Source organism: Scardinius erythrophthalmus (assembly GCF_964197995.2).
Source record: "Scardinius erythrophthalmus genome assembly, chromosome: 19".
Classification (NCBI taxonomy): Eukaryota; Metazoa; Chordata; class Actinopteri; order Cypriniformes; family Leuciscidae; genus Scardinius; species Scardinius erythrophthalmus.
This window is the reverse complement of record NC_138239.1, coordinates 7,718,136-7,735,761: the sequence shown is the minus strand read 5'-3', so window position 1 is coordinate 7,735,761 and position 17,626 is coordinate 7,718,136. Positions and strand designations below refer to the sequence as shown.

General features: G+C 38.7%; 1 protein-coding gene across 1 annotated transcript in view; it reads right to left on the bottom strand.

Annotated features, from left to right (window-relative positions):
- kif26ab (kinesin family member 26Ab) overlaps nucleotides 1-17,626 on the bottom strand; it is a gene marked incomplete at its 5' end in the record, with an annotated part of 95,459 nt that overhangs the window by 9,607 nt on the left and 68,226 nt on the right. Inside the window, 5 exons of the mRNA XM_081393954.1 lie at nucleotides 833-1,016; nucleotides 4,659-4,921; nucleotides 6,565-6,658; nucleotides 9,033-9,242; nucleotides 13,070-13,253. Of these exons, the coding sequence (XP_081250080.1) occupies nucleotides 833-1,016; nucleotides 4,659-4,921; nucleotides 6,565-6,658; nucleotides 9,033-9,242; nucleotides 13,070-13,253 (935 nt within the window). The remainder of the gene's footprint in view (nucleotides 1-832; nucleotides 1,017-4,658; nucleotides 4,922-6,564; nucleotides 6,659-9,032; nucleotides 9,243-13,069; nucleotides 13,254-17,626) is intronic.

Below are 17,626 nucleotides of genomic sequence, written 5' to 3'. Positions count from 1 at the left end.
GCTGTCTACTCATTCTTTTCCCTATGACTATAACAGACCGTTGATATACACTTGGAGTAACAAAAGGTTAAATGCATGCACATCTGGGTGCTGTACAGATGAGGAACTGTTCCGATGATTATATCCTCAGCTATGTCTAGCAAATAACTACTAGTAAGAATAACAGACATTGTTCATACACAATGGCAGAACACACAACACAGAATACAGAATGACAAAGGGTAAATTGACAATACACTGTTATTACACAAGATGTTATGAGAAATGTTAGACCTTGAAACACTATATCATTACGATTGTGATAAGCAGGAGGAACCTATTTACTCCATTCCTAGCCGTTTTTGTCTACCCTTTGCAATTTTAAAATCAGCTTTTGAAATCAGAAGACTTGATGAAGCCATTCAAAGATGCTTCCATGGCAATTCCACTGTTAAAAGATAGTGACCAACACTGTATTTACCTATGCAAATTAGCACCGTGATGGCGTAGTGACAGGTACCTCTGCTATGATTAGAGCTGTTAGCTGCTCATGAATTATTACTCTCTGTTAAAATTCCCATTAAAGTTTAATGAAGTGGTCAAAGCAGACATGATTGATTTCCCTCCTACCATGATAGAGCGAGAGGAAAATTGAAGGGATTCTGGTAACTCACTGATTTAGCCTGTAATATCACAGCTATTACAATAATAAGCTTGAGATGCATTTTTCCTTTCACTGGGTAAATGAGGAGGAGGAGAAGAAATTAGACTAGACTGAGTATAATCGATTTAGAACATGCAGAGGCGTCAAAAGTAGCAGTATCATTTCACACAGTGCAAACACAAGACTTACTTCCACCCTTGCCGCTCTTCTCCATGCGGTACTGATAGATGTGTAAGGTGAACAGCATGTGCGAGTTGCGCCGGTCTTCCTCATCTGCATCCGGCCGGTTGGTGCTTCGTGCTGCGATGGCGGCGTCAAGAAACAGGGCGGCCTTCTCTGCAGTGGGAGCCCTTAATTCGCTCTGGTTCTGGAGCTGAAAGATGAAAAGGATGTTGAAGTCTATGTGTGGGTAAGTGTGGGATTTATTCTGTCTACTTTCGACCACTTCCGGAAGTAGTTGAAAATGCATTCATGTGGTCGAATGCGTTCGAACAGCCACAAAAGACCACTTGCTCTCCCGTGTAAAGATCCCGGGAAGCGCGGCAGCCAGACGGGATTTCAATTTTGTCTGCTGTAGACACCAAGTTTGTTTTGAAGACGAAAAACGTACCAAGCACAATGTTCTCTTACCATTCCTGATTTATAACGCAGCGTTCTGCGTGATCTTGCGCCGATCAGAGCAGAAATGAAAGCTGTATGTTTTTCCGTTGTCTTCGGTGCGTTCATATGTAAATTGCATGAGCTTATTTTGTTCATTAGTTCGAAAGATCTGGAAAAAAAAACATACATTTACCTGCCCATAGATCCTCCCCTCGAAGAAATCAGATCAGAAGTGGTTGAAAGTGGACAATAGAGATGAATTAAAACACCAGGTGTAAACGCGAATATGTCGCCCTCGTCTACATGTGATCCGATCGCCCAAACCGCAAAATCTTAATACCAGGTGTAAACAGGGCCTAAATTACCATACAATAGACATTTTAACAGTAAAATACTGTTAAAAGTTATGCTTTTGGAAGTAAAATCTATGAATTATCATATAATTTACTATGGAATATTACAGTAATTTACAGAATTTTTTTAACTAAAAAGTGTGATCATGTGATCACACTAAAAATTACAGTAACAGGTGTTATTATGACTACAATCACTACTTAAACCATTAAAGTCGTTTTTAAAGGTCAGATTTAATCTTAACGTGTAAATTTCAAACTGTACTGTTTTTCAGTCTATTGTCATTTGGCTCATCCCTAGTTGGAGATAACTGAGCCTCTTTACAAAGTTCTAGGCAATTAAATAGAGTCTCTGGGGCAATCAGAGAAACAAACACACCCATAGAGGGAGTAGGATTACTGATGAGAGAGAGTGGTGGATAAAGAGGGCAGAGGGCACATGGAAAAAATAAGATGAGGTGTTGGGCACATTTATGGTCTTCTTCAAAGAAACAAGCAATTAGGCTGAATTCTGGACAACTGGAAATTCATCCTTGATTTTCCTACTATGCTTAAATATCTTCAATGTGACAAAACACTGACTTAATCAGTTGTATATTTCAAAAAGCAGCCATCAAAAGCAGGTTCCTTGAGAATAGGGGTGTCCATGGTTAACCGATTAACCGATTAACCGTTAAAAATTGCGTAACCGAGTGAAACATTTCGCTCGGTTAAGTGGCGTCAATGGTGTGCATTGAATTTAGTTGTAATACATTTTTGCACCGCCAGAGACCGCTAGACCAGTTTTCTAATATGAAGCGGGCAAAGAAAGCGCGCGTCCGAGAATGAAGGCTGTGCGCGAGCCAGAAACAAATATAGTCAGTCAGTATCCGCGCCACTGATCGCAGCACAATAATATCTGTCTGCAGAGCCGCAGAGCCACAGCTTTACACCAGCAGTTTTACCCCGCGCATGCGCAGTTTCATCACAACAGTTTTACCCGCAGAGTCCGTTTACCGTTACATTAACCCATACAATTTGTATTATGCATTTCCTAAACATGTACTTGCTAATCAAACACTTTATATGAACAAACTACTAATCTATAAAACACAATCGGTCTTCCGACCTTTTACTGTGTTGATATGCGCGAGGGAGAGAGAGCAATACAGCGCTCGTGTTGTTTGAAGGCGGTGAGAGTGCGCGCGCGCGCGGCCGGGGCTCTCTCACTGTTTGTTCTTATGCGCCCTGTCCACTGATCTAAATAATTAGTTGTTACGACGACTTATTTGTTCCCTCGTTTTAATAAATCGTGGACACGTTGAACTATTTCCCTCCCTCATTTTGATTTAACGTGGCCAAAAACAGTTTGATACTATTAATTAGTGAATGCTAAAGACCTATATTTTGTGAATTGGTGAATATTCAGGTGAATTATTTCGTGGCCACGAATTAATAATAATTATTAAACTGTTTTTCGTCCCTGTGAAGATAGCTCTTCAGTGAAGGCCGACTACAGCTTTTTATTCCTTTTTTTTTTGTGAATTGGTGAATATTTATCAGTATCAGGTGAATTGTTGTGGCCACGAATTAATAATACCTCAGCACGTTTTACAAGCCCCTTCTCGATCGCAGCGGCAACGAGCACTTTGATCACTTGATTTAAAAAACAAAACATTTCAGCGCTAGATCGCCTAAAAAAAAAAAAAAAAACGAACGAAATGAATGCTCTGCTAGTTAACTGAAGATGTTTTGTTTATTTGTATTGGTATTCATGCCGCGAGATGTTTCAAAAGTGGTGACAATATCGACCTTAGAAAATAGTGGTGGGGACATGTCCCACCCGCAAATTTTGCCTATCTCGGGGTTGCGGCGCGCACACTATGGTTAACCGAGTATTAACCGCTAAGGGCCTCGGTTAACGGTTAATGAAAAACTTGAAAACGTGCAGCCCTACTTGAGAAAAATAGCGGGCACTTTCCAGCAGTGCTCGCCAACCGCCTGTGGCCAACGAGCCGCTCTAAAACTAAAAAGAGAAGAGAATGCTGGGAGAAGTGATGGGCGTACAGGCCCACTCCCCAGATTTGAACTTCACAGGCCTCTAGGCAGTCTTTGATCTGCTGCTTCATATGGACCCCCAAAAAAACAACATCTGATGCCAACACCTGGCAGGGCTTTTAACTACCCTCTACCTACCCCCAAACACTACCTACCCCCTCCTGATATTTACCCCCTTCCAGAGGAAGGTAAAAGGGGGAGGGGGAAACAGAGCAGCAGCTCACCCAGATGGATCCTGATGGTGCACTGAGTAAAAAGCACCACCACAACATCTGGCCTTTAATTTGAGATTTTGTGATTAAAATCAGCTAAAAATATTCTGTCATAACTTCTACTGTTAAGTGAGGTGCAGTGAAAACCTATGAAAACTACTCAACTGACAGAACAAATATGATACAATGATCTCATTCCCCACTCTCTTTCCAAAAATAGACTCTCTACAGTCTCGTAAAATAAATATATTACATATATGTTCATTTAATTGCATACTTACTGAATACAATTATAAATTTCTTTTAAAACAAAATCTTACTGACCTGAAAAAAATATATTTATATAGTAAAATTTTAGACAATTATAAAATATTTTATAAATGTAATTTATATATAGTATAATAAATATTAAAACATTACAATACAAAAATGTGAAATATTAAAAAATATAACAAAATAAAAAATTTGTACAAAATTGACCAAAAAACACTATAAAAAGAATACATATAAAATATAAAAAGTATAATAAATGTTTACAGTATAATAATAACTGCCAAAAACCATATCTATTTTGTCATTTCCAAACTGTACTTACAGCCTTGCCAATGGATAATAAATTTTTTTTGCTGTGTTTCTATTTTTACTTTGTGTTGTTGTTTTTGCTTTCATTTATTTGTATTGTTGAAAAGCCTTTATCGGCAACAAATTGGCAACAACTGTTTATTTTCACTTACTGTATGTTAATACATAACAAGCAAGACTGGGGGTGCTTCATCAGGAACACGAGGCTAAATTTGACATCAAGTTACTGACCTGTGTGCCACAGATGGGGTCCTCACGCAGGTAGACCCCAGGCGACTGGCCGTCCTGCAGACTGCCTGTGGGGACATCAGAAAGCAGGTCCTGCAGGCTCTCGTCCTTGCCGTAGATTTCCACGGCTGACACCCGTACCGAGAATCGCGTGCCCGTCTTCTCCTTGCGCTCGTTGATGAGCTTGAACAGCCAGGAGATGGCACAGGGCGCAATGCCAAGGCCCTGCATGGAGCTGTCTGTGCCAATCATGGTGTATGTCTTGCCTGGTGAGAGAGAGAGAGAGAGAGAGAGAGAGAGAGAGAGAGAGAGAGAGAGAGAGAGAGAGAGAGAGAGAAAGCTGTTGATTCTGCCAAGATGATGATGAGCACTCAATGAGCTGTTTCAAGTACAGGTATTTCTACTCCTGATTTCATTACACATTTTTAGTACTTGAATAGAATCTGATGAGTCTGAATTTGTACATTCATGAATTAATTTTTGCTGTACCCTTACAGACACTTTATTATAATTGTTATTATTATTAGAAAAATAATCAAAAGCCTCAACAAAATCTTACACCAATTGCGAATGTGATACATTGTCAACTGCTTGGTTTCTATTTCTGCTGTGTCATGCTGGTTGGACCCACCCAAAAATCTCATTGGTCCAAAATCAAGCTCCACATAGCCATCAAACATGATTGGCTGTGACTGCATTGCATTCAGTAATTTGTCGACACTGAATGCAAAAATTCTGGGAAATCGCATTCTTACTTAATTGCATCTGGTTTGAAGTGTAATTTTATTCTCTAAAAGTCTGTTTTTCTTTCAACACAATGGTGGTGCTCGGTGGCTGACATAGTAGCATTGCATTCGGTCCGAACATTTGGAAGAACATTTTTTGGTCCTGGACTTCCATAGAAGATATATGAATTTTTTTTAAATATTTGTTAAAATTCTATTACACTTCTATTATTGATTGCTATCAGGATGTGAAGAGAATATAACAAAAATGAAAAAAATTGCATACCTTTAAATATTCTGTTTGATACAGTACAGAAGTTAAAAAACACCATGTTTAGAGCATAATTTATATCCATAAAAAAAAAATAGCGATAATACTGTTCCATATGGACAGTCCTGCTTTAAAAGAGTCATAAATAATGCTTAAGCGCTGAGACCACATGTAGTAAATAATGAAGGAAGCCATTGAAATGTCTTACAGGCATAATTGGCAATAGTACAGTCTACTGTGAGGGTCGATTAGTCAGCTTTTAATTACACTCTCTAGCCTCGGGCCTCTCATTCAGACACACACACACACACAGATTTGAATGCCCCACACTTGCCATTTCTGAAAAGAAAAACTTTTTTGATCTTCAGTCTTAATATTAGATATATAAGGGCCTGATTTACTAACAGCTTGGTCCAGTGCAAACCCTCTTTTGACGTTAAAAACTACTTCCAGGATTTACTAAAGACGCGGTGAAAAACTAGCGCTATTTTTGCGGCTGACCTTATGCATTTGTAGGAATTTACCTTTCAGACTCTAAATTTATGGGAGGAGAGTATTTAAATGAATCATGCAAGGTGATTTACTAAATTTGCGCTCATCAATTTACTGGAATTTGCACCATTATTTACCGCCCAAAAAAAGCATGTCTTAAACCAGCCGCTAATCTGCGCTGCTCTTGGTAGATTGCATTGGTCATTATGTAAATTATTCGGCTGTGTCTGTGTTCTTTAATTTGTGCACTGTCAGTAGATCACACACAGAACTTTCCACTCCCATCTGCACTTTTTTGGAATTGCGCTCTCACGCTAAATTGTCGTTTGGTAAATCTAGGCCTAAGTGTCTTGCAATCAGTGAAGTGCAAGATCAGTGGCTGTCATATTCAGTTAAATTCCAAACATTAAGAATAACTTACCGACTTTGACATGACCGAAGCAGAAAATACACCCATCAGCTCCATTGACCACTGATTGAATAACTTCAGCCACAGTCCCTGAGCAAACTTCAGCCTGTGGGAAGCAGAACACTTAACACTCAGATCTGGTATTCTTATCAGTTAACACATGGCATCATTATTTAGCAATTGTTGAATAAAGTCCAACATTTCCAACAGGACAGGGTCAAACATTTTGTGATGGTATAGGTGAAACCATGTACTATACTGCCGTTTCCAATACTGCAAGTTACCAGCCAACTGGTTTTATTTACTCTGCGAAGTTAATTTGCTTGTTCAGTATTAATTTTAGACCTAGGGACCATTTGCATAAACTTAGCCACTATGTTAAGACTGTGTCTTAAGAACTGTTTATTTAATCAACAGTGCACATCGTAGTCTTAATACTCAATGTTCTAATGGTTTTCAACATTCAGTTGAGCTGTGAAATGTAACCAAACCTTTTTTTGGCAGAGAGGAAAGTACCTCATCTTTTCTTTGATCCGGAGATCATTGATTTTTTCACTACAAAAAAAATTGTAACCGCAGAAAAAAAAAGAAGAAAAAAAACACAGAAAGCATCAACGAGGCAGCTCCTCATCACAGATTCATCAGACATGTGGGGTTTTACACTGGCTGCACTGTGCGGCCATAACGCTACAATCTGTTCCACTAGCCCAAGTCCCTGGAGACAATTTGGGACTGCAGCAATTTCCTCCCATACATCATAACACACACACATTCTCACAAAAGACAGAACAACAGCTCAGTGCTTTGCTAAGAAATATGTCCCCATGCTCTCACTAAACCACACACACGCTAGATTTGGAGGATTTACAGTTACACGACTTCACTGGGCTGGTGCTGAGATCTAAAAGCTTTCTGCTGGCCCTGAGTAAAGGAACTCATAATCGATAGGCTGGTGTCTATATCTTGCCTTGTGCATGTGAGTTTACTAAAAATCAGAGTATATTTCACAGCTTAGTTCCTAAACCCAGTGAATTGCTTTTCTGTCCTCGGTCTACATAGGGAACTGCTCAGAAACATGCTAACTGAAACAGACACCTCCAAAATGAATGATTTGGATCCCTTTTCATAGGCAGAAACTTTGAGTACCACCAAAGACTTAATATACAGAAAGACAGTTCACTCCTATTATTTATGAATGGGAGAAAGTGCAACGTGCAATATGGTGGAATAAGCCCCGCCTTCTAAAAAAAAGAGCCAATCGCCGATCGGTAAAGTCATTGCGTCACTGCAGCTGCCGTTATAAAGTTTTTTTTATGATTCGAGCTTTTGGAAACAAAATGTGTGAGACTGTTGTTGTCAGATTTCATTAGTGATTTCAAATATGAAGTGTAATTGTAAGTTTTAGAGAATTTGATGTTTCCCCATTCAAAGAGATTGGAGCTGCACTTGCAAGCCCGAGAGGTGTTTCAAAGATGGCCGCCGAGTGAAATGACTTGTCTTAAAAAGACTTAGGTGTCACATAAACTAAGCTCCTTACATGAAGTGTAGAAGAGGGTAGTCTTACAACTGATTCTAATAGTTTGTTGTTAGCACATTGCTAAGCTAACAACACTCTACACCCCAAACAAATATCGGGTGAAATTGTGATTTCTTTTATTTGGTTGAACTTCTTTTTATTACTATATTTCAGTATAGAATGAAATGTATTGTTTATTAACATTTCTCTTAAGTTGTCTGTCATCTTGGATTAATTTTTTACTAAACTCATTGCAGTCCATGCCTTAACCCCAAATTATACTTCAGTTTGCATGTGTCGAGTGACTGTATTCGCACACACTGTCAAAGGGACTATATATTTGAATGGTTATGAATTCGGATGTACATGTACTCTAAGCATTTGTTCCAAAACTTGCATTGGTCTTTAGAATTTGACAAAAATGACAAATCGAAGAAGCCACCACAATGTATCTGCCTACCTTTGCTTATGATACATTTTGAAGCTAAACTTAGAAAATTTGGCTTTTCTTATGGCTCTTTACAGACATAGTACTTCAAGATGACAACCATATTAGTCTTGAAGTAGCTCTATGTCAAATCTAAATTGTTCACACTTAATCATCTTCAAGTTTGTGTGTCTCCTGAAGTTTCTCTTTCCTATTTGTGTCCATTTGTTAGCCACTTATCTTAAGATGGATGCCATTGCTGCTTTGGAGGACAGATAATGAACTGTGAATGAGCTGCTAGATAGGCAAGTCTGGAATTCAAACTATTTTCTATACTTAAAAGAAACAGCTGTTGGGCTCATACTTTGAAGAACGATGGTGTCTCAAAACAGGCCTTTTTGCATTAAGCCCCATGCCCTGCAAAGAATGTGTGTGTGTGTGTCTGTGTGTGCTTCTCAAATATCTTCTTGACACTAACAAAATGTTTTCACTTCAAAACTCAAAGGGAAATGCAGGCATCTTCACAGTAGCTCTTACTTGAGAGGCATCTTGGGAAAAAACAGCATCGAAGGCAAACATCTTTGGGGCAGGCAGCACTGCTCGTCTATGCACTGAGGTGGGCTGTGTGTTGACCGAAGGATCGTAGAGGGTCAGTTGTTTCTTACGAGTGTCCACCTTCAGAAAGGACATGGACTCTGATGAATCCACAACCCCCAGAGATGGACAGATTCGCATCATCACTTTGACCTGGAAATGGTACATGGTGGAACAAAAAGATATGAGTAACGATAAAAGTATAAGCAGAAGCAGAGAATTCAAAACAGGCATATTTTATAACAAAGGCAATGACGCTGAAATACAACATTGTAGGGCACATAAAGTGATCGATGGGTCAATGACAAGCACGTGTCCAAAAAACAAACAAGGAAAAAAAATGATATTGGTTACACCACATGACTTTGATTTGGGAAATGTTGCTCCAAATATATTTTTTACAAAAATCGAATTAAATTATGTGAATTTTAAGAAATTAACTATTAAAACAATTATTTCTTCAACATGATATCAAGTGTATTATCCACACATTTTATACTTTAAACATTTTTTTTAATTAATTTGTATTCAGAAATGAAAAACTTGCTAATCATAGAATGTGTATTTAAGCCATTGTCTGAATGACTTGTGACTATATATATCATTTTTTTTAATTTACTTTTTTTTTTTTTTTTTTAATAAATTGGCCATGACAAAAAATGTGTCATTAACCCTGATATCACGAAAAATATTGCCTTAGCACTTAGGACCATGGAGTAGCTGTTACTGCTTCAACAACAACTCGTTTTTCAAGCCAAACACAACTGAAAAAGGGAGGGAACTTTCGTCATATCATTATCGTATCATCACAGTTGACCACACACAGAGTAACCTAACAAACCAGCCATTAACAAATAGACTGCTTTCAGAGTAATACTACACATTATCAAGATTGCGTCACGGAGCACCTCTAAAACCATTTGCAGCAAATACAGTAAAGTAAAACAAACATACTGTAGGAGAACTTCATGCCCTTAATGCAGCATTCAGAGCTGCACAAAGCCACAGTATTCCATGGGTGATTTGTAGCAGAGATATAATTACAACATTCGGGCTCCAGTGCTATGAAACAATGTCTGCACTGCTGATCCTATTCCATGGCACCCAGGGCCAAGCGGCATGCCTGCGCCACAGCGGCGGCCCTGCGCGAACTCCCCCTCACCGCTCCACAGGGGCCGATTACACTGATGGACATGTGCACGTGGTGAACGAATTACGCCGGCCGTGACATTGGAAATAGGCTTCCATATATGACTGGCCCCCGAATGGGGCCAGCCACTGAGACACCACAGAAATGTGGGCTTGGGTTGAACCGTTGAGTTTTACATTTGTTGGCAATTTGATACGTGACGAGATCCCTTTAGCGCGGCTGCTGGCTTCACACCTCCTAAACTCTGGTCTAGAAATGATGTCCCACAAGTTTCTGAGGCAATTCAAACAGCAATTAACTTGATGTGTCAAAATCTACCAATAACTTGTGCTCTGCTATAATTCTGTGTGGAAAAGAACAATTAAAAAGAACAGTTTGAGGCACATAGGATAGCTTTATGTGAGGAACAGACGAAAGGGCGGGACACACCAAGTGAACGGTTGGTCGTCGGCAATGTCGAGCTGCCATTAAGTGTATGTCAGACTAGTTCAGGGTGTTCTGCAGTAATTGGACCACTGTCGGTGGCTTTTTGGCCATAAAAACTACAGACAGAGAGAGATCACTCTGGCTGTTTAGCTTAGAGAACCAGTGCACAAGAAGGGAAAACTGAAGTGATGCAAGTAAGCAAACACTTCTCATCTTCATCTCATCTGTGATGAATTTGATCAAATCTGTCTGTGGTGAGTGAGACTGGTGTGAAAATGATAAGCAAGTGTTGTTTACGGTTTGTGTATCCACAGTCCTAGCTTTTCTGGTTTCCCTGCTTGAATGATTAATAGAGTTTTTTTTTTTTTTTTCCAAGATGAATGGAAATGAATTACTTTTTTCTTCTGCGTAACACAAAAGAAGATATTTCAGTTTTATTCTCAGTGTTTTTTTTGTTTTTGTTTTTTGTCCATATAGTAGGGACCAATATTGTTTTGGACCCCATTGACTTTCATTATATAGACAAAAGGAGTTAAAGTCCCCATGAAATCAAAATTGACCCTATTTACTTTGTTAGCGCATATTACTAGTCTTGTGGTGAACAATTAATCCGTGCAAGAAAATATTTAAAAAAAAAATTTTTTACCATGGTAATCTTTAATCAAAATCTGAAAATGCCCCTCCCCTCTGCACTGGAGGACCTTCTCCGATGACGTAGGTTTGAGGAATTGGTTTGGGCAACGCGTAACCACTCCCCTCAAACCGTTAGTCTGCTATGAGCAGAGATGGAGAGGAGGAGCGCTAGAGTAAAACCCTGCCCTCTGTTCAATATTCCGTTTCACTGGGAAATACGTCATAACACTGGAGAAAAGTCGTTTGCAACTTCCGGTTCACGGGGACTTTAACATTAATCAAAACATTATATTTTGTGTTCTGCAAAAGAAGAAAAAAAGTAATAAAGAACAACATGAATGTGAGTGCGCCTGTCACCCGTAGCTCTCTGCACCCATTCAAACCTGGCATGTCACAAATGAGAGGCGTGAGGACCAGTGGTATTTGGCAGTGAATGGGATTTGAGAGCTACGGGTGACGTATTTTCAGCTATTTTTTGTCTATTTCTCAAAGAAATCTATTGCATGGCTTCTGAAACCTTGGAATACAGTGCAAAAGTCATGGAACCACTTTTATGCAGCTTCTGTTTCTTTTTTTAATTGATTTTTTTCTTTTTTTTGGTTGGAGCTTGACAGCCACTGCTATTACGACACATGTCTTGCATCCTTCTGGACAATATGGTCATTGTGCAAACAAAATGGTTACACAGACGGCTGGGCCATTATTCTAATGCCTGTAGCTTTTTATAGTTCTCCCAAAAGCTGCCAACAACTGGAGTCCATTCAGGCAGCTTCGGATGCGTGTTTGCAGTTGTAGGAAAAGGAAGCTCATTAGTGAGGCTGGGATGTAATGAGTCCATTCTCAGTGGGTACTTATCAATCATTTCAGCAGGCTACAGCTTCTGGCATGTTGTTCTACAATCATCTCTCAGAGCAGGTGGCATCTAATCTGGAACAAATCCTCTTCATCACTATATATATATACTGTAATATGGTGCTAAAGACAAACCCTCTGGACAATGAGGAGGACTGGTGCATGGATGCTGAACAACTTGCAACTCTTGGACAGGATCCCAATCCGAGATCTCAAACACACAATCTGTTCACCATCAGCAAAATAGCCAGTCGCTTTCTATTTGGGTATGACAGGATAATAGACAGGGCTTGACATTGATGTTTTTGCTCACCAGCCACTGTGGCTGGTGGTTTTCCAAAGTTACTAGCCACTCAGCATTTTCACTGGCCACAATTTTGACATCGATTCCATGGGAAAAAAACTGCCATATAGATATTTTTAATATGATCTCATAATTTGGCTGCTGTCACATTAAGACCTGACTCACGTCATGGACACATTTTACTGTAACACATTCGTTTTACTTTCTCAACTGTTTACGTTCACTTAAAACATGACTGACTGTGTTTACATTCTGACATTACTGTGTGTGTATTTGACTGTTTAAGTGCAATAAGCAGTGAAAATGAAGCTTTTCAGATATTTCAGTATATCGATACTGAACATACAGTATTAGTAGAGTACTGTATGTACATATAGAAAAATCTATATTTTTGACAACACTATATTACTTTAGTTTATTATTTCAGATGCCTTGTTTTAAAAGGACTACAACTGAAAAATGTATTTATTACATATACAATTCAGGTTTGGAGGGTGTTAATGTCAAGCCCTGATAATAGATACTTAGTTTTTCAAAGATTTCATAAAAGACTAATAGTGAGAACTCCTAATCAACAACTTGAATGGTGCAGTTAAAAGAGGAAGAGTGTCTGACCTTGCCCATGCCAGGGTTCTCCTTGGCCTTTGACCCCGCCCTGAGCAGACATGGTGGAGCAGGTGGAGGGGAAAACTGGAGGACAGCACTAAAGTTAGTAGGGTAGATGGAGGGCTCCTGGGGGTATACCAGTGGCGTCTGCTGCTTCTTCCTTTTGGATGACAGATTCAGCTTCTGAGCAGCCCTGGGATAACAGACAAAAATATGTCATGGATTAGGAGCTTATAATATTGAATGAATGATCAATGAGAGAACGTTTTTTTGTATTTTTGTATTACTTTTGTTCATTATTTTATAGTTTGAGAACAGACCATCATGCAATTCATGTCAGAGCGATAACATGTGACCACCCGTGATCACAAAACAACATCTATTCAGCAACTATACCGTCCTGATGAACTCTGGCTGTATGTTGAGGTTATCCAATCATAACAGAGCTCATTTACATATAGAAATCTTAAAGATAGAGTGGCAAAACAGCCTGTTGAATTCTAATGGTTAGAATAATAAATCAGAATTTATTGTAGATTCCAGCGATAAAAAATGCATATATATTACGTACAAAGGTGTAGAATGAGGTATTTTTAGCATTAAAAAAAAAGTTTCAACAAAGCAGTCAGCCTAAATCTCTCAAATCCAATCACTCTGCCAAAGGGGGTCTCATTAAAATTAAGTCAAAACTCTTTGTCACCACAGCGAAAAGTGATTTTCCAAGGAACCCTACATGTTTTCAGAAAATTATTTTTCACTCAGACAGAAGAAATCATTTTGGTATTTTCCTGATTGATTTAATGGTAGAGCTTGACATTTAAAACTCAATGCTATAAAATCAGACCTGAAAGGTCAAAAGCCCCCTATCGCATTGCCAAAGTAAACACAGACCAGCTCCGTCTTTCTCCACAGGCAGCCTTCCTCCTCTTTATTTCACAACTAAATAGGCACACTGTGCACAGAAACCCTTGAAAAATGTCCTCTAAAACGTAAAACTGAAGTTAATGGGGTCAGCCCTGTAGTTAGCCTTAACATTAGCCATTTGCTAAGACTGGCTTTACAGTGACCCAGTTACAGTGTGGAAATTAATCTGAATATCCATGTGAGATGTCACTACTGGACTCCAGAAACAGTAGATAAAGTGGTATAATGTCTTTACACAAGCAACAGCTACCTTCCCTACAAGCTATCGTAAGACTGAACTTGACAATTGTTCTGGTGATTGAATGTACCTATGAGTAAAAGTACGAAATGAGAGGAACAAATGAGATAAAGTGGGGGAAAAGAGAAAGACTAGAAGTGAGGGAGAGAAAAGAAAAGTGAAAAACCAAAGGCTATCAAGTGACGTTTGGGGGCTTAGCTCACATTAAGTGGTACATTAAGGCTGTTCTCTTAGGCTGAAATGTAACAGTGGAGGATTAACTAAAGGAAAGCTGTCCACAGTGGTCTTTAACCGTAACCAGACATAATCACAGTGAATGCAGCAATAATCAAAAGTGAAGTACAATGAAAATCACAATGCTAAGAGTACACATTATAGTAGTACATTGGAACTCAAATGTAATTGCTATGCCAGTCTTAATTTGTCATGCCTTACACATATTTTGAATGTTATTAAAGAAGAGAAGAATAACACATCAGATAACCAAGTAAGATGTGACTACATGATGACTAATGTGACCATTATGTGAATCACATTAAATGTTTGTATGTATGTTGGTTAGAAAAGGTTTTGAAAAAAACCTTTTATGCCATTTTTAGTAAAAGTTTACATTTGACTGGGAAAAAAGGTCATGTGGTGTAACCATCAAGTAATATGCTCAAAAAGTTTAATGTAATCTTAAATAATGTGACTGTACACATCTTAACCATTATTTTCACACACAAAAATACCATGAATTATTAGTTGCACCATTTGACATTTTACAAAATGAGCTGACTTGAACTAAAGTATATAGATATTTTTAAGACACCGTTTAAACTTCTTTTTTTCAGAATGTTTCTGCAGGTTGGTTGAACCACATGACTTTGTCGGTCGCAAAAAAACAAAAAACAAAAAAACTGATTTTTTTTAAGTAAATTAGTAGATACTATTATCTATTAAATACATTAATTAAGATAAGGCACATCAACCCATTTTTCAAAAGTTTCCCATACAATTATGCACTTAATCTCAATTACTCATACAATTCAAAGTGATGGATTTAGAATTATGGAAATTATGGAATATTTGTGTGGTAGTAATGTTTGTATATCCCGTGATAAGATCAAATCAAATGAAAGTCAGGAAATGGGAAAGGCGAAAACAACACAAGGGAGACAGTGAAAGTCTTTTTTCGGGGGATGCAAGAGCCCTGATCATTAGTGTGGGCTCTAGCTCTTTGGACATGCATGTGTGTGTCCCAGTATTTCTGCCATTTCTACACATTTTATTTCTCTTCCCCTCTTTGCATCACTCCAGACCTCTAGAAATGAAAACCCCTGCCTTCCCTTTTCTCTCCCTTCATTTCTCAACCCCACCCCTTTTTTCTCTCACTCCGTCTGGCCCCCCGTATCAGCACAAGAGCGCACTCAGGGAACACACCGATGGCTGATGAAATAATTATAACATCCACAAGGAATACAGGAGCAGCCCCTCCCGAGGGAACTGACGCCCACAAGAGGAAGCAATTGTGTGTGTGTGTGTGTGTGTGTGTGTGTGTGTGTGTGTGTCTGTGTGTGTGTGTGTGTGTGTGTGTACAAACAGACGAAGGGGATTGAAGAAATGTGTGAGCAGAGCATTCAGAAGGCATTATGAGTGAAAGACAGAGAAATGACAGAACACAAGAAAAAGAGCAAGCAATAGACAGAGAGAGAGAAAGTGAATCAGACACAGCAAGAGTTTTTGTGTATGTGATGTAACATACAATGTTTTTCTTGTGGAATTATCTGCAAAAAAAAAGCTATAAATATATGAAATAAAATAATATTCAATTGAATTGCTTATGATAAAATAAGAAATATAATCAAACCTAAACTAAAAAAGTGATTTGACTTAAGTGTAGGCTTAGAACAAGTCTATAATGATAATTGCTTTGACAAAAACAATAACTGGGAAATAACATTTTTTTTTAATAAAAAAAAAAAAAAAAAATATATATATATATATATATATATATATATATATATATATATATATATATATATATATATATATATATATATACATATATTACTCTTTTACTTAATAATTAATAAATATACTGCTTCAGGTAGTGCTCCTGTATGTTTTATTGGAAAACCTTTTTTTGGGGGGGTGGATTCATTATGTTATTCTACATTCAATCTTTGGGTAAATATTTTAACATTTGGGTGGCAAAAATGCAACCAATAAGTTGGGAAGGTTTGAGATGAAATGCTTGTACAGTCATAAAGCTCTCCATGAAACTACAATAACAGCTCAAGCATGCTCAGCACGCACACCTGTACACTAATGCTGAAATTAATTGCTTGTTGAAGCACACATGCTCTCTCTCTCTCTCCCTCTCTCTTTCATTCTCTCCATCTCCTCGAAAAAAAAAAAAACCCTGCCACGGTTCATGAATGGAGAGCGGCTATAAAGCACACGTCCATGTGCTTGCACTTTCTACTTGTCCACCTGCTCAAACTCACTGCAACAAGCAATGCTAAACAAACATGCTTTGACATGTTCCACATTTAAAGAGCAATCCATATCTCAAGTATGTATAAACAATCAGACAGCAGCCTTTGTAGAGTTTGGCAGGTGAGCTCAGGGGACGGAGCGAGAATTCCTGGCGCTAAGACGGGTGTGTTGCAACTGAAATCTATGGGTCAAAACCCACTACACACACGCACACACAGAGAAAAAAAGCTTTAAAAGTACTCACACTTCTTTCCAATCCATCATCTAATGTATTCACAACTCATTGCCAGAACGACGCAGGCGGGACGCAAGAAAACAGTACTGTTTGTGTGTCCATTCCCACATTTTTCCATCAAAAAGGAGCAATTCAAAAACAAACTATTCATAAAGTCATTGCAAGTCATTGTCCGGTGGTCACTACCCATTCTCAATGCACAAACATCAGCAAATAAGTCATTACATTATCTCCAGAACTTTTCTTCTTGACGTTTGTCATTTAATTCCTCTTTGCACCATCCAGCGAGCACTAAACCCTACTAGTACTTCTCTCTGTCCTAATCTCCCTAGAACACTCTGTGTCAGTTAGTCCACTTCTTGTGTCAGGCATCCTGGTCCTTTTAGTCATCTATCCCTGTGTTTCTCCTTCTCGCGGAGGAGAGGATTCGCCTCTTGCTGCCGGAGGAGTGCGGGCAGCTGCACTGCACTCAAACACACGCGCACGATTCCTCCCTCTCTCTTTCTTTACACAGTCCAGCCCCCTTTCACTCCCCACGGCCAGAAAAGGAATCAGAGCTTTGCGAACACTCGCTCTCTCACTCACTCACTCACTCACCCTCACACACACACATGCCCCTTACTGCATGAATTCTTCATGTGTAAAGGGGTCTCTTTTTTATTCTACCCCAGACTTCAAACAGATTTGC